At 35.9% G+C, this 22872-nt stretch overlaps 1 protein-coding gene across 1 annotated transcript in view; it reads left to right on the plus strand.

The window, feature by feature from the left end:
* PREX2 (phosphatidylinositol-3,4,5-trisphosphate dependent Rac exchange factor 2) overlaps positions 1 to 22872 on the plus strand; it is a 284920-nt gene that overhangs the window by 132525 nt on the left and 129523 nt on the right. The window contains exons 14-21 of the mRNA XM_044914225.1: positions 2190 to 2265; positions 4023 to 4095; positions 7102 to 7244; positions 7344 to 7436; positions 9137 to 9285; positions 14003 to 14088; positions 19151 to 19287; positions 21987 to 22104. Of these exons, the coding sequence (XP_044770160.1) occupies positions 2190 to 2265; positions 4023 to 4095; positions 7102 to 7244; positions 7344 to 7436; positions 9137 to 9285; positions 14003 to 14088; positions 19151 to 19287; positions 21987 to 22104 (875 nt within the window). The remainder of the gene's footprint in view (positions 1 to 2189; positions 2266 to 4022; positions 4096 to 7101; positions 7245 to 7343; positions 7437 to 9136; positions 9286 to 14002; positions 14089 to 19150; positions 19288 to 21986; positions 22105 to 22872) is intronic.

Below are 22872 nucleotides of genomic sequence, written 5' to 3' on the forward strand. Positions count from 1 at the left end.
AGAGACGTTCAAGAGTATTACTGTATTTTTATAAAATATACACTGATATACACTGATAGAATGTAGTATGATGTTACACTAATTTCAAATGGCCAGATATCATTCATATTGACTGAAATTTAATATTCAGGACAAAAAAAAATGGATGTACCATTTCCAAGATGAATAAAGATGCTTTTCCGTCGTGGCTATAGAATCTAAATGTTTGATGTGCTGTGTTTCTGTTTTTCATTCTGGTTTCCAATTTCAAGGAAACTCAGAACTCAAGAAAAAAAAATCCAGAAGTGGCTGTTTAAGTGTATTGGAAAGCTCACTGATGTTTTATAGAGAACACAGTGCAGATCCTGGAGGAAGAAACAAAATTTACCCAATCACTCCTGAAAGTGCCCTGTCACAAACAGGCTTCCTAAAGTAAAAAGAAGTGAAAATGAACCTATATTTATTGATTCCCTACTAGATTTCTAGCACAGCCACCCTGCAAATATTTTGGATAATCTAACACTAAAAGATGGTTACTTCAATCAATAGCAAGTGGGTACTTAAATTTATCTTTTCTGCTAAACTCGTAAAAACAGTAATGGTTACAGTTTTCAGGTTACCTGTGTGTATGTAGATTTTGTATGTGAGAAAATATGCTCTGAAAATATATTTTAGCCATATGGGATTTCTTACCAAGAAAGTTACATTCCATAAGAGCTGATAAGAAGGAATTGTTCTTTGGCTAGAAATGACAATTGTTTATGAGTTGTCAAGGAAAAGTTTATGGGAAAAAAACATAAAACAGATGGAATGTATGATAGTCATGCTTTTAATATGTGTGAACTTAGCTTACAAAAAGAAAAATTATCTGGGTGAAGAATTCACCGACCCACATGTGTTTTATAATAGACTGACTATCCTTTTCCTTCTTAGTGATGCTTATGGAAACCAAGATGAAATGGGCAGTGAGGTATCAGAAACATGGAGATAGATTTAAAAAGATTTTATTTTATTTAATTAATTTATTTATTTTTAAAGATTTTTTATTTTTTTTAAAGATTTTATTTATTTGACAGAGAGAGACACAGTGAGAGAGGGAACACAAGCAGGGGGAGTGGGAGAGGGAGAAGCAGGCTTCCCGCAAGCAGGGAGCCGACGTGGGGCTCGATCCCAGGACACTGGGATCATGACCCGAGCCAAAGGCAGACACCTAATGACTGAGCCACCCAGGCGCCCCTAAAGATTTTTTTAAGAAGGAATCTGCTATTGATTACTGGCTAACCTGGTGTATTTACTACAAAAATCTTAGAAATATCAACCATTTTTCAGGGACTTTTTTTTATGAAAGTGGATAAAATGATGTCCGTATCGTCAGTTGCTGACAGGGGCTAAAGAACTGTGAATAGAGCTAGTAATTATTTATCATTTCAAGTTGTTTGCGGTTCGGATCTTTTGACATTTTGAAAAGACTGTCATTTTCTCTTTGATCTGGGCCTGCAAAATGAATGAATTATAGATTTCTGCCCTGGGGGCCCCATTCTGATCAGGAGTACTTGTTGGTATCTAACTTAACTTTGATTTCTCAGATCTGGGAAGTCTACTGAAAGGAGAGGCTAATGTAGAATCAGCTGGTTCCTTTGGTTCCCTTGGGATCTGGTGTCAGTTGTCCATGCCCTGATCAGACAAGATGAATGACAGGGTTCTCAGCATGTTTACCTTGGGACGGGCCTGCTGTCTGCCACTACAGCTGAACCAAATCCAGCCTTCCTGGAGAATTCAGGAATAAAAGGGGTTGCTTTATTCTCCACATTTTGATGAGTTTTCTTTCTTTTTTTTTTTTTTTTGGTAGACTCTATCCAGATTTTAAGGGAAGAAATTCCATTGTGTTATTCTTTTATTGATGAGATATTGTATTTCTAGCTAAGTTTTTACCGGATAATATAGCAGTAATAATCTACTTGTGTATAAGAACATATCAAAGGAGAAATGTCTTGTTTTGGTGTCGTTGTTGGTCTCTTCCGATATGAGCTGATGAAGGAGTTTTCCAGTGCTATGTATACCTTATAAACCTCTGTTATTTGCACATAACTTGGATAATAGATTCAGATTATATTTAGTAAACTTTTCTGTTGCACACTGATATTAAATGAAATGTTTTCCTGTGCTTACTTACCCTCTTCTTACTGGTTTTGGTTTCTTTTTCTTTATAGAGATAAAGATTACCATTTAAGAACCTACAAATCTGTAGTCATGGCCAACAAGCTGATAGACTGGTTAATTGCACAGGTAAATAGACAAATAGAAGTTGCTGAGTTAATTCACTGCTGCTTTAAGCTTTGAGGGGATTTAGGTGCCTTTTTTTGTCACCATGTGCAAATGAGACACTGTGAAATAGCTTGACCAAGTTCATACAGCTAATACAGAGTTAGAATTTGAATCCAGGTAATCTGACTTAACAGTCTTCAAACTTAATTTTTATGCTATATGGTTTTTCAAAAGGAAGATGTTCCTATTTTTAAAGTATCAACTGAGATCCATCAAAAAAACTAAGTGTAGGGGCACCTGGGTGTCTCAGTCAGTTAAGCGTCTGACTCTTGATCTCAGCTCACGTCTTGATCTCTGAATCGTGAGTTCAGGCTGGCCCCATGCCCAGCATGGAGCCTACTTTAAAAACAAAACAAAACAAAAACAAAAACAACAAACCAAAACCTAAGTGTAATTTGAATATCACTGAAGAATACATATTCACATACACTAAAATTTCTTGCATGTTTTGTTCACTAATTCGTCTTAGGATATGTTTCCTAGTCCTAGCAGCTTTCTTTTCTTTTTTCCTTTTTGGCATTGTTTTACTTTTCAAATGTGAGCATTAGAAGAATAAATAAGCTACCCAAAAACTGGACCACGTTGCAATTATTTTTTTTCTTCAGGTTTTCTTAGTGATCTGTTACAACAATGTCTTAGAAATTGTATGTAGTAGAAATTGGGGTGATGGACTGGGACTCAGGTAACCTAGCCTCTGATGATGGTTCTTCTGATAAGTAGTTATGCAAAGTTGGACAAGGCCCTTCATCTCTCCAGATTTTACTTTCACAACTGTTTATTACTTACTGGAATTATTATCTAACAGAGAAAAAGGCACAGGGATATTAGAATAACTTGCTAGGACTAACAACAGATATTTTAAAACAAATGAGTGGACAAAACATGCAAAACACGCATTGTAGGTATGAATGATTGTGAGTGAAAGCAAGGATGAAAATAAGCACAGAGTTCAGGCAACAGTAACCTGACTAGGAAGAAATAAAATGAGAAAGCACTTCTTAACCACAAAACCTACAGCTGTTAAGTTTATACACACACACACACATATGTACATATGTCTATTTCTATATATGAATCCATACTTATATGAATAAAATAAAAGTTTTCTAGATAAAAACATAACAGAAGATTGCATTGGGCTTTCATTTTTGCTTCAGTTACATGATGTGATTATTTTTTCTGCAAGATAGTGAAAGAGAAGCTTGCATTTACAGGCTCAGCTGAACAATTTATTTTTAGGGTCTTATAAATCACCCTAAGTTAGTAGATTTCTTTAGGGGTCCTTAAAGAACAAGGCCATTTGGTAGAAGAAATATGATAGCAGAGATCATGCATAATGATTTTTCATTAACTTTAGTGTGTTTTCAATATATAGGATATTTTCTTGCTGCACAGTTGGGATACAATATTGAAAAAATAAGAGAAAGGGATCATTTGTGGTAGCAATAACTTTTAGTTATATATTTTCATGTTTAATACAGTATGATTTTACTCAGGAATATTATATCTTTGTTTTTCACTTAATGTCAAAAAAAAGATGTTTTTATAATCAAGTGAATGTTTTATAGCAATTAGGTGCATCATGAGCTTATGAAAGCAGTGTATGCCCTAAGAAATGAATGTTTTTGTCATATGGTGCTGGGAACGTCAAATGCAGTAAAGATACAACAAAGCCTTTAGTTGCCTGTTAAGTTGTGCCATGTTTTTGTGGTTAACAGGGGGATTGCCGCACCAGAGAAGAGGCAATGATATTTGGTGTCGGACTCTGTGACAATGGATTTATGCACCATGGTAGGGATTTTTATTCTGGAAGCTCACAGATGTATTTTACTGTTTTGTTTTTGTTAGGGCGCTGGGAGTACCTCGTTGTTTTAGTGAAGTCATTTAGAGATCAACCAGCAAGACCGTATGGGTCTTGCCATGTGTCCATGCTGGGTCACATCTGCATTCAATTTCACGTCTGGTGCCATTCCTATGTCTAGTTGCTTTTATCTACCAGTTGCCATGACTTCTCTTCTCTTTTTCTAGACTGACTCCAGAAGAGCAAAAGCTTGAACTAGAAGGTGTTTGGTTTTTTTTTTTAAGTAGCTTTTAAAAAAAATTGAAATTATTTTAGATTAGACTCATGGTTTTTTTTAATGCCAGTATATATTAAAATGATTAAATGAGAGCATATATGGTTGGTAATCATTTTTTTTTTTTAAGAAAAATGCTTTTAAAATTATCTCAGAGATAAAATTATAAATCTCTGGAAAAAATCTGTTTCATTTTGGCTACTAATTATTTTTCTTGTTTGATGGCTTCATTACGCCTAAATTCATAAAAATAATGAGACTTAGTTTTCCCTCTCTATTCATAGCATCTTATATATTCCACAAACCCAGTCTTTTTCACTGTTCACGTATATATAACATATATATGTGCTTATAAACACATATTTGATAACACTTCTACCTATTTGTCAATTACTTTCAGAAGGTTATTACCTTTTTTAAAAAAAGATTTTATTTTATATAGAGAGAGACTAGGGCAGAGGGAGAGGGAGAAAGAGAATCTCAAGCAGACTCCCCTCTGAGGAGTCCCCTCATGTCCCCTCATGACCCTGAGATCATGACCTGAGCCGAAACCAGGAGTCGATTGCTCAACCAACGGAGCCACTCAAGCACCCCAAGGTTATTACCTTTCTATGAAGAAGGAAGTATAGCAAAACTTTCAGTGATGTTGAGAGTATCATGGTTAGCATACATTCATTTGGGAATTCCATTACATCCCACTATCTCTAGAGCACTGTATGAGATGTGATAGAGAAATATTAGTCCTTGCTGAAAAACTATTGAATGGAAGAAATGATATTATTATAGGGAATTAAAACTATAATATCAGGGTGAAATCCTTCAAATATTTTGTTTTTCTTTTTAAAGCATCAACAAGCAGTCATTTTATCTAAATATTTATTTTAAAATATTGAGTTAGGGGCACCTGGGTGGCTCAGTCGGTTAAGCGTCCGACTCTTGATTTTGGTTCAAGTCATGATCTCAGGATCATGAAATCAATCCTGCATTGGGCTTGTGCTCGATATGGAGCCTGCTTGACGTTCTCCCTCTCTGTCTGCCCCTCTCCCATGCTCATAGGCATGTGCGCATGCTCTCTCTCTCTATAAAAAAACAAATACAATTAATTAATTAATTAACTAACAAAAAAATAAAATATTGAGTTAACAACAGAAGTTTTCCCTACAAAAGTCTATGTCAGTAAAGCACAACCAATTTGGCTGCTGCCTGCCTTATTGATGTCCTTTCTCACTCCTGTTAGGCAGACTATTTTGTGGAGGAAAATAGCAGTGGCAAAACACCATGTGAGTTTGGGGGAAGTGCTTGGGTCATGTAGGCAAGACCTAACTTAATCTCAAGTATATTCTCATTTCTATTGTCAACTGTAAGGTGTTACTTTTTAATTTGTGCTTGATAGTTTCATTTGTTAACCCAAGTTGCCGGCCAGTCTTCCATCCAAAGATCAATACATATATCATCCGGTCAACAGTTATTACTTGGAACTCTGTAAAAATAATGAGGTAAAATAGTTTTGTATCGCTTTCTGTATGCCAGGTTAATCATACTTATTACCTCATTTTTAGTTCTGTACGTTATGAAGAAGGTTTTATTGCCCCCATTTTACCGATGCGGAAACTACAGTTCAAAGAGTTGAAGTAACTTTCCCAAAGTCACACCCAGAATCAATCCCAGACCTGGAGGTGTGCTTCATCATAAAGCCAGACCTTGTACAATGCCATGGGACCAGTGTCTTCCCTTTAGCTACCCTGCTCAATGAATCACCCTGTTCCAACAAGTACGCTTCAACCAAGGATACATAAATAGAAATAGAGAAGATTTCTCTTTTAAAACATTTTGACAGCTGTCAGGATCTCACTGAATATAAATTCTGTCTATCAGTATTTAGCCTTATTTTTGAAAGGTTAATCTTAGGGACTTTGGGGGAAAATACTAACGTTCAGATAAAAGGGAAAAAATGAACCTTTATTGAAATAAGATTATTTGAGAACAATGTTTTTAAACAGAAAAGATCTAGGAATTAGTGGAAACTAAAATCACATTTCACCCAGAAGATATATTTCTGGTTTGAAGTGTTGGAACAAAAGTGACCACAGTGGGAATTGCTCACACACATAAGAGCAACACTTACCCATTTGAATTTTCCCATAACTGTTCAGGATATTAAAAACACACTTCAAATGTTTACTACAAATTCAAAACAATGTAGGTTTCTATGTTTTGAATTGCATACATTTTTTGATTCAATATAATCTTTTATTAAATTTGGGTGAGTACAAAAAAGTTAACATTTGGGGCACCTGAGTGGCTCAGTCATTAAGCGTCTGCCTTCGGCTCAGGTCATGATCCCAGGGTCCTGGGATTGAGCCCTGCATCGGGCTCCCTGCTCAGCGGGAAGCCTGCGTCTCCCTCTCCCACTCCCCCTGCTTGTGTTCCTGCTCTCGCTCTCTCTCTGTCAAATAAATAAATAATTTAAAAAAAAGGTTAACACTGAAAAAATACTTAAAAATTCTAAACTCTTTAGTTAATAGTAATTTAAAGGAGACATCGGCTTGAAGCTGTCGAAAGAAATAGAACAATATCATAGGAACATTTGTGAATGAAATTTCTTCTAAGAGTATTACATTGAGGTTATGGGACAGGTATTAGTTTACTGAATGTCTATTAGTATGAAAAATGGGTCCAATTTTTGGATTAATTGGAACAATTTGAATCTCTGTTTTTGTAGTCCTTGAAAAAAGTGAATTCAGAGATGAACCCCTACTTTTCCGTTTTTTTGCGGATGAGGAAATGGAAGGATCAAATATGAAGCATCGACTTATGAAACATGATTTAAAAGTTGTGGAAAATGTTATAGCCAAATCATTATTGGTAAGTTTATCAATATGTTATATAAATTTTCTTCATTTATTCTGTTTGTACCTTTTTTCATAGTCCCTTTATTAATAATGTTAATATTTTGCATTTCAGATTAAATCCAATGAAGGCAGCTATGGTTTTGGGTTAGAAGACAAAAATAAAGTTCCAATAATAAAGTTGGTAGAAAAGGGGTCTAATGCTGAGGTAATGTAAATTAGCATTTTTATTTAAATTTGTTGTCCATGACATACAAATATAAAAGTTCTAAACAAATTGAAATCAGCTTTTAAGTATCTTTATTGAAAATAGTGTTTCTGAATAATCTTATTCTGAGTTTCTACCAGATACAATTGGGATTTGTGACAGAGTTCATGTACTCAGATATTTGGAGATCCGTAACTGTGAACTTCGTGACCTTGGGAGATCACATGGCTCATTCCATGTCCCTGGGACTTCCCTGTTCAAAATTCTAGCCTGGAACCCTGGGGAGACTGCATACAGTGGGACTGTATTATGTATGTCAGATACCTGTTCCATTAATCTAGGGCTATGTCTTTTATTTTCCTATCACTTTTGGCTGTCTTATAAAAATACAACTTTCATCAGTAAAGCATGTGCTTTGACTTATTTTCTCATTAGGTTAATGCTATTTGATGTTCTCTCACCTCTGCAGCCTTTAATCAAAGGAATCTCCTGATCATTCATTCAGGATTATTTATTTAGTACCTATTATATGCCAGGAACTGTTCCAGGCTCTGGGAATATAGCAATGAATAAAAGAGACAAAATCTCCTGCTCTCATGGAACCTACTGGAAGTGTTATATCCCAAATATGTCAGATTTAAAGTATTCTCACCTTGCGGCCTGGCTTGTAAAAATACCTTAATCCTCAAGCAAACTTCTAAATATATAAATCTTAAATAAAGAATGTGAGAATGAATGAAGCATGACTTTTAACTTTGAACCTGGCTTAAAGTTAGTAGCATACTTCCATCCACCCTCCTATTGGCTAATGTCCAAGGTCTCCATCTTTTACCAAAACACAAATTCATGCAAGACAGTGTTTTAGGTACAGCACATTAATTTCAAACGAAATAACTCTGGTCAACTCATACTTTGTTAGTGGGCTGGGCCAACAAATGACTGTTTTTAGTAATTTTCTGCCAGAAGGAAATGTTTCTCCCAGACATTTTCTGTGGGTGTTCTTAGAGCACAGCTTCATCTAACTATGCCACTGAGTAAGTGCCCTCTCCCGGGTCTTCATCATTTCTCTGGTAACCAAAACAGCATGTAGTTCGGAGGCAGTGGGATTGGTTAAGAATGGCAGCCTGGTTGGCATGGAGAGATAATGTCTTCTTTGTCATCTTTCCAGCCTCTGGCAATCTGTGCTTTCTGGAGCTCTTTTCCTTGGGTTCCAGGCCATTCCTCTCTCCTGCCCTGGAGATATTTATGCTGTGTCATGTTAGCGATGCTTATTTGGTTGTCATTGATGGCTGTATAGAGGTGGAACCTCTCTGACTTAATTGGATATAAATGGAAAACACAGTAAAAAAAAAAAAAAAAATTAACCTGGGGTTTGACTGTAGTTTAAAGGATGAAATAAGAAGAAGAACTGGAAGATACAATAGAAAGAGGGTCACAGGAGGAAAACAAAATTAAGTCATAAAAGAAGCGGCAGGAATTTCAGTGCAAATGGGTGATCAAATTTAAAACTAGGTCAAAGAGAATAACTGTGTTATCTCCCCCACAGTTCTGTTGTGTGAAATTGCATAAAAAACATTGCAAATGTGTTGAAATGTCAAAAATCTGTAAGTTCTAGGTCTTTTCAGCTTCTAATTCTGTGAAAAAAATAGATTCCTTATTAAAATATAATTTGATTTTTTTTCTTTCTATTTCTCTCTTAGATGGCTGGCATGGAAGTTGGGAAAAAGATCTTTGCTATTAATGGTGACCTAGTTTTTATGAGACCTTTCAATGAAGTGGATTGCTTCCTGAAATCATGCTTAAACAGCAGAAAGCCTCTAAGAGTTCTCATGAGCACAAAGCCAAGGGAGTAAGTTGTATGATTTATGTGGGATTTTTAAAAAAATTATACATAGGTGAATAAAATAGAAAAGTTAACTAAGTACATGTCTAGAATTAAGTATCTCATTGCTTGGGACATTTAGACCTTACCAAGATCACTAATACTTGTCTTTAAATGATGGGGGAAAACTGCATCGCTCATGCTGCTAATGCTTGCTATTCACATCAGGTAGTTTCAATAGAAATAATACTTCCTTTTTGCTGCCCAAATTTTCCTGGTCTAGGTTGGGTTGAGTATGATTATATTTGAAGAAAACTGATAGAACACTTGATAATAAAGAACTGCATTCCCCATGTTCAGCTCTAAGAATTTTAGGTCTATGAGTTAGTTAGATATTAGGTTTATAATTAAACACATATAAGAAATGGGAGCACAACTGGGTGAAATACACTTGCATGCTTGCTTGTACTTAGTGATATGTCAGTTCTTTAAAAAAAATGCCTATCTATCTGCCTACCTATGATTAGGAAAAAACCTCATGTTTATTTATTTATTTTTTAAAGATTTTATTTATTTATTCATGATAGAGAGAGAGAGAGAGAGAGAGAAACAGAGGGAGAAGCAGGCTCCCAAGGAGCAGGGAGCCTGATGCGGGACTCGATCCCAGGACCCTGGGATCATGACCTGAGCTGAAGGCAGACGCTTAACCATCTGAGCCACCCAGGCGCCCCAAACCTCATGTTTATTATAGCCAATTTAGAGAGTATAGATTTTTCTAAATGAAGACATGTTTCTTATAATCGTATCATCCATAAATAACCATCACTTTTTTTTGAAATTCAATGATAGTTGACTTTTCGATGTACTGAAACAGATTTATACAACCATGTGTTTATAAAATGGGATTATGCATTATAACCTGTTTTTTTAAATTAATAAGATACAATGGATATACTTGGAAGAGATTGGCTTTTCTTCTGCAAATCACTGATGGTCTAGTGTTCCTGTATCACGTTTCCATGATTTGTTTAACCAATAAATTAATTAGTATAATTCATATGAAGTGCTTAGTGGTAATGTCTTAATGTACTATGATTGTATCAAAATTACTGTTTAAAATTCAATTATAGCATTTATTAATAGTAATAAGCAACTTTATTCATTTTAAGGTAAATGAAGGTTACCACTTTAAAAACAAAAGTTTTATTTTAACTGCTTATGAAAATATTCTCAGTATATATAGCATAGTATTCTTCCCTGCCTTAATATATATATTTAGCAATAACTGGGTGCACTCTTTATCTTAGGAGTTGAAATGCAAGGTAATAAGCTAGAATATATGTGCTGCCTAAGCAAGTATGCAATGTAATGAGCTAGATTCTACAGCATTAAGTCATCAAGGTCAACGCCAAAACGTACCAAGGAGAGAGTGAATGTGACTCATTCAAATTACTCATTTAGGAAGACTTTGGGCAAGAGGGCAGAGAATAACCATAACACTGTCTTCTCTCTAAACCTAATTTTGATCTATTACTCCCTTATTCGTTTCTAGTCTGTCCTTTTCCTTTTAAGTGTCCTCAAAGTGTCCAGAGGTAGGCAACTAGGTGAGCCTTACCCTAGATAGGGTTGGGTAAAGAGGGAGTAATAGTCCAAATCAATCATTAGTAAACATAAAGGTCCTCCTCATGGTCCCATTGCCCCCTGATTTAACCCTGCAACTACCGATTCACTGATCGTAGACATTTCAATAGTTGGATCACTCTGAAGTCCTCAACTTTAAGACTAAATGGGGGCAAATCTTCAGTCCTAGAACTAACTGCTAGATGAGCAGCATTAGAACCTGTGTCCTCTGACTCTTCCTGCAGTGTTTGTTACACAGTATTTGGAACCCAATATTTCTGGTCCAGTTTCAAGCTTCTCTTCCACCACTTGCTTGCTAATTGTGTTGCTTCAACATCTTCATCCATAAAAAAATGGAGATGATGGGTGTCTATGTCATGGAGCTGCTAAGAACATTAAATAAATTTAGGTTTGTAAAGAACTTAGTGACTTGTTCAGCACATGGTATGTACTCCAGTGATGTTATCTGTGATGCTTGTCTATTGTCTTATTTCATTTTTTTCATTGCTTCTTTATTACATCAGGAACATATTTTATATTGTATTTCAAAACTGTTTTGAGGATAGAGTATTCATTTTTCATCTTTTAATTTGCTTGAAATCTATAGCCTTTATGTCCTTATTCTAATGTGTGATTCCTATAAATCCTTCTCTCATATTTTCTTACAATACCCACTTATATTTGATGTAGTGTCTTGTCTGGGGGTAGGGAGGAAAGCAAAAATATGAGAAGTAAATCCAACTGAAGTTTTCTTTTGACTAGCTGTATTTTACACTTGATAGCATCAAAGAATTTTTCAAAAGGCTTTGTAGCAGATTATTTAGTGCACTTACATTCTACAAGAAATACAGTGTTCCTTTTGTATAAATTTAATTCTTCATTTACTAGACAATATAGTGGTCCCAGCAGGGCAACATGTTTTCCAAAGATCATTTTATGAAGAGGGCCCCAGTATTATGACCAAAATGCATTTCATGGTGTTTTGTACAAAATTTTTAAAGAAATCTACAATAATCTTCTTGAAGATTGGAGTAAGGTCAACCTTCCCTAGCAATATTAGAAGGATAGAAGACCTTGCTCAGAAAGAACCAAGAGGCTGCTGTGAATTCCTCACAATCCAAAAGCAACAATAACTCACCATGGCCTGAGAGCTTGAAGTTATTTCAGCAAAAGTGAACTCTCATTCATAATATACAGAAGCATAAGCTACTTCTGTTTTTCTGCTTCATGCTCAGAAAATGTATTTATTCCCTTTTCTTTTCCTTAGTCAGTTATCTTCCATTTTCAGGTGTCTTTTTTTTTTTCTTTGACAGACACTAGTAACAAGGTGCTATTCAAAGCAAGCAAATACAGCCTTATACACCAAAAAGTGTATAATTAAGGATAAAGGATATATTCATTCTGTGACCTCTACTCCACCAATATGCAGATCACTTCAGAGTGTATAACCTACTCATAGTGTGTAACCTAATTCATAATACTACTTTCAGCTTTCCCTAAAACAGATAATTCATATTTCTATCACCAAATGCTGGAATGCCTGCCTCAGTTATAGTTCAGATTGCGGGACCAGCCTCTGCCATCAGACACAATGCCATATAGCGTTTTCTCAAGTGTTTCCAGGCACAGTGTTGCTCAAACTGCTCTAGCAGCTTTTTTTAATAAACTCTAAGTAAGTGCCGCTGTACCTAACTTCAGACTCTGTCGAATGTGCCCTTGAAGTGCCACTGACATTTATCTCATGATTAATTCATCATCTTTTGGAAAACAATTTTGTTTCTTGGGCATCGAGGGCTATCCATCAAAATTTATTGCATTGTATTCATTTGTCTTTGCTCTGTACTGCAATTTATGATGCTCGTTTTTATTACTATGATGTTCCGCCTTATCTCATGCTCTCTGCATTTCATCGTTGCTCTCTGATCCCTGGCTTCCCTCTGTGGAGTGGCTCACTTATTAGTGCCAGACTGGACATCCCTCACTGCTTTGACATAACAGCAGCATTCCTTCATCTTCTTTTCCACATGGCTTCATTGAAAATACTTCTTCTCTTATTCAGGTTTTCCCTTCTGATGTATTATTCTTTCAAAATTTCACTGAATAAATACTAAAGTTAATCACATTCTTAAATTATTTTGATGTAGTGTTTGACAGATCTCTTCTTTATAACTAGCTTTTTGTTGTTGTTCTTTGATGACGTTCCCAACAGGTAGAATATATTAACTCTGTGTTTCTTTTATTACTTTTAACAAAGAAATTTCAACAAAGAAATTTCACAGTGCGCTGGCTTCTTTGTAACAGTAAACTAAGGAGTTGGGCGCCTGGGTGGCTCCATCGGTTAAGCAGTCGACTCTTGATTTTGGCTCAGGTCATGAACTCAGGTTGTGAGATGTAGCCCTGAGTCTGAGTCTGGCTCCAAACTCAGCAAGGAGTCTGCTTGAGGATTCTCTCCTTCTCCCTCTGCCCCTAACTCTGCTCACGAGCTCTCTCTCTCTCTCTAAGATAAATAAATCTTTAAAAAAAACAAAAACAAAAACAGTAAACTAAGGAGAGAAGCTTCCATTTTATTGAAGTGCCTACATAATTCATAGCATGATGTAGGGCAGTTGACCAAAGATTCCTCTTTTAATCTCCACTGACCCCCTGCAAAGTAAGTTGTAACATCCTTTCTGTGGAAACTCAAGCTCAGAGAAGTTAAGGAGGGCAGTTGACCAAAGATTCCTCTTTTAATCTCCACTGACCCCCTGCAAAGTAAGTTGTAACATCCTTTCTGTGGAAACTCAAGCTCAGAGAAGTTAAGGAGTTCATGCAAGTTATTCAACTATCAAGTGACGAAATGAGGATTCAGAGCTAGTTTTGTCCGCTCCCAGAGCCTGTTCCTTACTCAGCATGTACCATGTACCAGCCACGCTCAATTCAGGAAGTCTGTGGTGCATGCCTACTGGGTGCCTTTGTGAGGGCATGCGCCCTGTCTGTTTCCTGGTTTCTAGCCCAGTCAGTGTCTTTTACACAGTAGACTCTCAACACGTATTTATTGAAAGAATGAATAAAAGCGTGGACACTATTGTTTTAACCAACTATGGCATTTTAAAGTCATCTTACCCTATTTTCTGACTGATTTTAGGACAGTGAAAATCCCCGATTCAGCTGAGGGACTTGGATTCCAGATCCGAGGATATGGCCCATCGGTTGTCCATGCAGTGGGAAGAGGTGAGAAAGTCATCCTGCATGGCAAACAGCTTTACAGCATGTTTGGATATTGCTTGCTGAACACGAATATGTTCAAAATGTGCATGGTCATGTTGTCGTGAATTTTCTCAATCATATTTTTACCTTATTGGCTCAATGGCAGCACATTCCTAAAACACTGATTTTTAAAAAACTCTTAAAAATTGTAAGGCACATTTATCACTGTTGAGAACTGATGACATGGAGGGAGCTAGAGGGCATTATGCTAGGCAAAATAAGTCAGTCAGAGAATGATAAACACTGTATGATTTCACTCATGTGAAATTTAAGAAACAAAACAGATGAACATAGGGGAAGGGAAGGACAAATAAGATAGGATGAAAGCAGAGAGGAAGACAAATCATAAGAGACTCTTAACTCTAGGAAAAACGTGAGGGTTGCTGGAGCTCCGGAGGGTGGGTGGGGGGATGGGGTAACTGGGTGATGGGCATTAAGGAGGGCACGTGATGCAATGAGAAATGGGTGTTATATGCAACTGATGAATCACTAAATTCTACCTCTGAAGCAAATAATACACTACATGTTATTTAAATTGAATTTAAATAAAAAATTTTTAAAAACTGATGAGAGAACGATGCCTCCCAATCTCACTTTTCTGCATGTTTCAGTTTAGCCAAAGGATATAACAATTTTAAGGTTGTCTATTTGTATTTTTTCCTGGTGGCAAATAACTATATTTTGTCAGCAACTCAAAGATGTAAGTTTTCAGGTTTAAGAATTATCTGTGTGCTTTATAACCTGTTGCTATATGATTACTTGAAGTATTTCTATAAATGAAGCATTTCATAAACCATAAAATGCATTTTAAATTAAATAATATATGTTTATATTTTGTTTTTTTTGCTTGGTAGGTAAATAAACCATTGATATCTCTTGTTATATGCATTTTAAATTTTATATTATACTAACACTAGTAATGATTTAAGGGAATGACTGTTAGATCCCACAGAGTATATAACTTGCTGCTATAGAAAGAAATGTCTTTATAAGCAAAGAGGGCATGTGTTTATCTTAACAAGAGACATACATGCTTTTCATGACTAAGAAACATAAAATGTAAAACATCTTAATATGATCACCCAAATATTAGTCTGGAAAATTTTGAGAGGGCATTACTATCAGAATCAAATTTATCAAGAACATACTAGCTAGACCTTTATTAGATTATAAAATTGCCTTCATTAGTGTATATATGACAAAAATGAATCTTATTTCAAAAACTTGTCTTTTCACTCAGATGTTTAAAACATATAGACTAATAGACATTTAAAACCTTTCCAACAACTCATTCATATTATAAAACTGAAATGGGATATATTTCATACTGAAAGGGGAGAGTCGATATATCCACGCTCTTCATTTTCACTAAACAAAAAAGAGTAAGTCACTTTATCAGTACTGTAAAATAACCGAAAACCTGAGTGAATCAAGTTGTGCTTCTGTCCTTATTACAGTGTCATTTAAAGAGCTGGGTTCCGTCTTTGCAACGTAGTTGTAGGGTAGGCCCAAATCTGGTTCCTATGCTCTTTGTTTCTGAAGAGTAAAAGACAGAAATGCTCATGTGCTTTTCCTTTCAGATGTATATTAAATAAAAAGATACTATTCCGTGGTTTCTTTTTGCACTGTAATTTTGCTGTAAGAAAGGAAAACTTGTTTCCCTTCTTCTTCTTCTTTTTTTTTTTTTAAAGATTTTATTTATTTGAGAGAGAGAGAGAGAGAGCACATGAGAGGGGGGAGGGTCAGAGGGAGAAGCAGACTCCCCGCTGAGCAGGGAGCCCGATGCGGGACTCGATCCCAGGACTCCAGGATCCTGAGCCAAAGGCAGTCGCTTAACCAACTGAGCCACCCAGGCGCCCTCCCTTTTTCTTCTTCAGCCCCTTCCCATGGCCACATACTAGAGTATATCTATAACTGAAATTTCACCTTTGGAATTTAAAATTCCAATATGCCAATTTCTTACTGCAATCTCATCACTTTGATATTCTCAGCTTGTTTTTTGTTTTGTTTTGTTTTGTTTTAATTCATTTGGGACCTCCAGGCTCTGGATCCTTCTCTTTTTCCCCCGAAGACTCCCTTCCTTAGCCAGCCTTATCCCCATCGTAGGTCACCTCAGTCATTCTTGCCAGCATCACCAGGGTCCTCTTGTCATTATTCTTCATGTGCACCATGTCACCTCTTTTTAGCCTTGGATCAACTTAACCATCCTTTTTGCTTTTTCTCCTAAGTAACTGGGAAAAAAACTATCACGGATGTGGAATTAGTGTCATCCCCGTTCACCCTCCTGTCTTTTACTGGCCCGTCTTACTACTCAGCAATCTTTTCATGTCTCTGATCACCTCCCTCTTTTTCTTCTCATAATTCCCTCCTGTCTCCCCAGATGAACTTCCTTTTTCACCTCACAGATAAATTCAGAGTCCTAGGTAGAGCCCCACACCTTTTTCTGCACACCCACACCTTTTGCTGACTCCACCACCATCACCAGCTTTCTCCCACCCTAGAGGAAGAGGTCTTTTTTCCTTTTTAGAGTTCAAGGTGAATTTCTCTTTAAGTGTTCTAGATCTCATCCCTTCAGATACCTTCTCTGGAGTATTACATTGTTAGGTATCCCCTTCCAGAATTTCAGCCTTTTCTCTTCATTGGATTATTCTAGTACAGGCTGTGAGCATGCTCAGTTCTTTTCCACTAAAATAAACAAAGAAACAAAATGATCTTAAACTAGAACAGCAAACACAGAACCTTTCCCTTTTCCTTGTTTTCCCGTCTAGATCCTTGCTACTCAAAATGTGATCCACAGACATACAGCATTGGCATTGCCCGAGATCTGGTTAGAAATGCAGACTCTTAGGACCCATCCAGGACATACTGAGTCAGAATCTACATTTTAATGAGAGCCTCAGATGATTTGTATGCACATCCAAGATTGATAAACTCAGCTCTAGAATAGTGCTCTGATAACTTTTATTTTGTCATGAGCAAACTTCCTGAAATGCTGTCTGTATTTTCAGCTGCCCTTCTTTCACTTGTTATTTGAGTTTTAGGCCAATGCTGTAGACATCTCTCCCCATCTCCCACCCATGTCTCCAAAATCTGTCTTATAAGATTATCATGGACTTGACGGAAAAGTACTATGGACATTGATAACATTTGTATTAATTGAACTTTCTGTGGCATTTGTTTAAACTGACTACTCCTGTTTGCTGAAAATGTTCATCTCTTGATTTCTGAGAGGACACTTTTCAGATTTTTCTCCTACTTGTCCTCTGGCAGCTCCCTTCATCTATCGACCCCTTAACTGTTGGCTCTCTTTTCTCTTCTCCAGCTTCTTGTTCTCTGTGAGAAATCTTATTGATCCTCTTGCTGGAGATTTTTAAATCTCTGCCTCTAGCTCAGACCTCAGTATTATCTCTAATTGAACTTTTCATCTATTCTCTGAACTTGCTTTGCCTTCTGTATTCTCTTTGTTTAAATGACTATCTACTCAGCCACTGAGTCCAAAGGCAGAGGAGTGATCCTGGGGACTGTAACCTCTTCACAAATTCTGTCATCACATATCAAATACTTGATCTTATTTTCCCCTTCTGTAACAAATGCTTCTTTAGTTCTAGTCCAGAAAATTGCAGTAGATGCTTGTGCTTGTGATTTTTGACTTAAACTCCAAAGATCCATCCTCTGTTTTGGGGGGTCATGTCACTTGTCTGCTTAAAATTCTTAAATGCTTTTCCTCATGCATATATAGTAAGGTTAAGGTCTTAGGACTTCACATCAAGTGTGTGAGGACTTCACAACCTGGCTCTGCTTGGCTTTCCAGGGTCTTCATCCACCACTCCCATTTTAAGCTCTCACCAACTGCTCATATGCTCCCAAAGATCCAGGTTATTTCTCGACTCAGTGCCTTTTTTCAGGCTATTCTTTCTATGGGGAGTGTCCCTTTTCCCTCCAAGATCTACTTCAATCCAGAAAAACCACTTAGTATTTCTGGTGAGAATTTTAGTGAGAAAAAATATATATACCATCTTCTTGAATATAAATTATGTTCTCTAAGAAGTTTAATAATTCCTTCATGGGAGAAATTGCTTACAAAAGAAGGCTCTTCTAACATAGGCTTTATAATCACTTATATTAATTATATTCATTGTATTTATTAATGGTGCTATGTAAAGGTTGATTTGCTCAGAATATCAACTAATAATGACTGAAAGTTTCTGAAAATCTTAACTCACTGATAGGATATTCCACTTGCATATTTAAGTCTATATCTGTGCAAATAAATGATGGACAGTTGATGTTATCCGATTAATTTTATTTTCCACCAATTCTGTGGTTTCTGACCCTTTGTAGATATCCTGAATGCTTATTTTACTTAGCAGATCCAGTCTACTTGTAATTGCTAATTGACTTGACTTTTTTTCCCTTAAGAATTTCTTTTAACTGTTTGCATCTTAAAAAATGAAAGTGATTATAGAATTGATGAATCATTATATTGTACACCTGAAACAATGCTGTATGTAATTATACTTGAATTTAAAAAATAAATTAAAAAGGAATAAGAGTGAGATTTACAAGCTCTTGTAAATTTCAGAAATGCCCTTGCAATAAGTGCTGCTAAGAAAAACAAATGAAAGTAAACACTATTTTAATATTTGGAGATTTTATAAACTAAAGAAAGATAATAAGGCATACGTTTCTGGCTTTCCATTTTGCCATTATATATGCATATGTAGAAAATTAAGACTGACTAGACCTTTGAGAGGGAAAATAACTGATTAGCATTATAAAGGTCGCTTTACAATATCCCTTCAAACTCATTCTTAGGGGGATGGGAGAATATTCTCTTAATCACAGTTTGAATGGCCAGATGAAAAGATGAAAAATGTTGAGAGGGCATTGCTATCAGAACCAAATTTATCAAGAACATACTAGCTAGATCTCTGTTATATTTTAAAATTGCTTTCCTCGTTGCCTGTGTGATAAAAATGAATCTCATTCCTCAAATTTTTGGCAATTTTCTCGTTTGTATTTGAAGGAACTGTGGCTGCAGCGGCTGGTCTTCACCCTGGACAGTGTATTATCAAAGTCAATGGAATCAATGTCAGCAAAGAGACCCATGCTAGTGTTATTGCACATGTTACAGCCTGCAGGAAATACAGAAGACCAATGAAGGTAAATTGCCCTGCAGCTTGCCCAGATCTCATTGCGAACTTGCACAGAAGGCGGGAAGGACAATACGAGATAGCGGCAGGGATGCGTGCGGTTTGGACTTCTAAGTTCACACTAAAGCACAGCACCGTAAATCTCACGATGATCGTTTTACTTGCATAATTATTTATAATCGGTTGTGCTCACGATAATTATTATAATCAGTTATAATATAATTATTATATTATGTATATATTATAATATAATAATTATAATATAATTATTTATAATTGGTTGTGCTTAAAATGATTGCATCTTATTGTTAACAGTATTATCACCGGTTTAAAAAGTGCTCTGGGGTACTTTCATTTGCATTATGATGAGAGTGTTCAAGGACCCAACTGTTTATCAGATTGAAATCCAAAGGTTTGAATTGTTTTCTTGACCCTTGCGAATGCTTTAGGACATTTAATGGTCATTGTGTGTCTGTGTGGGTTTTATAGGCTCTGTGAATAAGTTTTGGATATATTTATTTAAGTAATTGGATTTAGCTTTTGAAAGAAAATACCAAAATGTACTTGTCATTACTTAAAATTCTAAGCATTATCCTCTGATTAAATTTCAAGTGCTATAGAAAAATAAAATTAGAATCCTAATTTTAAGCAAAGCTTATCCCATGAGGTACAGTGAATATTGGGCTATAAGAGAAAATTCTCTCAAATTAATCAACTAAATGTAAAAGGAATTTTAGAGGAGAGGCTTTGTATTTTTTCCTTCATGCATAGCCAAGTACTCTTCTGGATTTGAAAATATGACTCTGTCCAAACCAGAGAGAGAAGTGGTTATTTTCTCATAGGCCAGGACTGACATCCTGCAAAATACTGAACCTACAAGAAAATACCTCATCAATTTTGCTTATTAATAAGGTCTAAACTAGCAAAGCAAATTGGAATTCATGCATAGACTCATAGGTTATTCTGGTTGATAACGGTTTAATAAATATCTATTGAGCTGTATTATTGAATGAATTTTTTAAAAAGACAGTTCTGATATTCTCAAACCTTTCCCCTTCAATCGGAATTTTGATAAGTAGCCAGATTGATTTGAGTTTCATTCCTTTTCATTTTCCTTGACTGCCTTCTTAGAGAGAGGAGTTGGTTAGTGAAATGATTAAGAAAAGCAATAAATAGGGGGACCTGGTGGCTCATTGGTTAAGCATCTGCCTTCGGCTCAGGTCATGATCCCAGGGTCCTGGGAAGGAGCCCCGCATTGGGTCCCTGCTCAGTGGGGAGCCTGCCTCTCCCTCTCTCTTTCTGCCTCTCCCCCTGCTTGTGCTCTCTCTCTGTCTCTGTCAAAGAAATAAATAGATCTTTTTTTTAAATTTAAATTCTTTTAGCCAACATATAGTACATATTAGTCTCAGATGTAGTGTTCAACAATTTATCAGTTACATATAACACCCAAATAAAAAATATCTTTTTTTAAAAAAAGAAAAGCAATAAACAGAAAAATTCACTGAGTAACCTACTTTATCACGTATCCATTGCCACAAAACAGACTGTCCGAAAACTTAGTGGCTTAAAACAACAGGGATTGATTATTTCCCTTGATTTTGCGGATCGATTGAGTGTTGGTTCCTGTGAAGGCACTGATGTGGCGAATTTGTTCTGGAAACACCTGGGCTCTGCAACTCCCCTCCTCATGTTTTCTCACTCCTGAGCTCCTCCACATGGCCTCCTTTTCCAGTCTAGCGGATTGTCCTTCCTGCACGGTATCTGCATTTGAAAAGGGGATAAACCATCAACTCTATTTATATCATGCTTACTAATATCCCTTTGGGAAAATCAGATCCCATGACCAAGCTTTGGGTCAGTGTGGGAAGGAGCTACACAGAGATGTGGATACCAGAGCATGTGGTTCCTTAGGGGTCACAACAGGTTACCAAGGTGTATTTAAATGATCAAATGTTAACTAGCATTTGGATAGCAATATAATAATGAAACACAATTGTGAAGTTAAGACAAGAGAAAAATGTAAATTATATCACACTTCAGTAGTGCAATTCAGTTTATCATCTGACCTAGGAAAGGTATAAACTTTAAAGTAAGTCATGCAGACCTGAAAGCGATTACTTGGTGGCCACTTCCTCTTTCTCATTTATTTAGATAAGCCTGCAACTGCTATTTTAATTAAAATATAAGATGATTTATGATATGGAAGGATTAAAAAATAGTTACATCACTTGGGAACCCAATGAAATGAAAGATGTTCTTCCAATTTTCTTATTGGTTTGATTCAAAAAAGCATTAACTGGATTAAATATATGTGTCAGGAGAGCATTTAAGTGGTTTGTATAGTGATAGATGATTGATTCTTCAGAAAACTGTCCATGTGGCATTTATTTATTTAAAAATGTAATTTGTAATTTAAGATATACTTGAGGCATTTAAGTAAGACACTTGATAAATACAGCCTATTTAAAAACATCTTTGGAAGATAAAATTTCAAGCCTAAAAAAAATCAATTTGCTAAATAATATAATTGCCATTGACTTTTTGTTAGTTTCTGATGTTGATTTTCTTTCTCTTTCAAATTTTATTATCTTTAAATAAACTAGAAGAACAAATAAGGTTGTCAACTCTCCTAAAGCAGGTTTGTGAAATGGATATGCCTTTTTAGAACCACTAATACCTCTGAGGTTTCTTTCCCCTTCCTCATTCCAGCAAGATTCCATACAATGGGTTTATAATAGCATTGAGAGCGCTCAAGAAGACCTTCAAAAGTCTAACTCCAAACCTCCTGGAGATGAAGTAGGGGACGCTTTTGACTGCAAAGTAGAAGGTGGGTTCCTTCTTTTTCTCTTCATTTGCTTATAGAGTATTCTTTTTCAATGTGCCTGTGTCTAGTCCCTATTATTGAAAATCTTGTATATTCAAGCCACTTTCTTAAATCATTATCACCAAATAGATGTTATGTAAATACATAAGTAATAATAGCTAGTCACTAACATGTCATAGCTACTATACTTTGTTAGGCACTTTAAGTGTTTTACATGGGTTAACTCATAAAGTCATCAAAAAAGGAAATCTCTCAATAGTGTTATTGTCATCATCCTTATTTTATGGAAGAAGAAATTGAGGCTTATTAGCTTAAGGGATTTGCCCAAGCCAGTAAACTGTAGAATGCAGATTCAAACCCAAGTTATAATGTGTTTCCTTGTTTTGAGTTTAAACATTGTGTAGATCTTCCTAATCCTGTGTGGTTTAGAAGCTACAATATCAGCTGGAGGGATGCAGAATCTCAGCCCCACCCCAGACCTATTGAAACAGAATCTCCATTTTAACAAGATCTGATCTGTATGTGCACTAAAATTTGAAGCCTGAGTTTAGAAAGAAAGTCTATAGTCTCTTTGAAAATACTTTCTTGATTCAAGTAATTTTTACTGTCTTCTAACATTAATTATAATGAAAGAGACAAACTAATAATGTAGAAATGAGATAAAGAGATCTTTTGATAAGGACTCAGACCATTTCCGTTTTCTCAGTGAAGTAACCAGCAGATTGCTGGATTCAGTGGCTTCTTCACCAAAGGTAAAGGGATGGAGGCAAT

Source organism: Neomonachus schauinslandi, chromosome 4, assembly GCF_002201575.2.
Source record: "Neomonachus schauinslandi chromosome 4, ASM220157v2, whole genome shotgun sequence".
NCBI classification, from domain to species: Eukaryota; Metazoa; Chordata; class Mammalia; order Carnivora; family Phocidae; genus Neomonachus; species Neomonachus schauinslandi.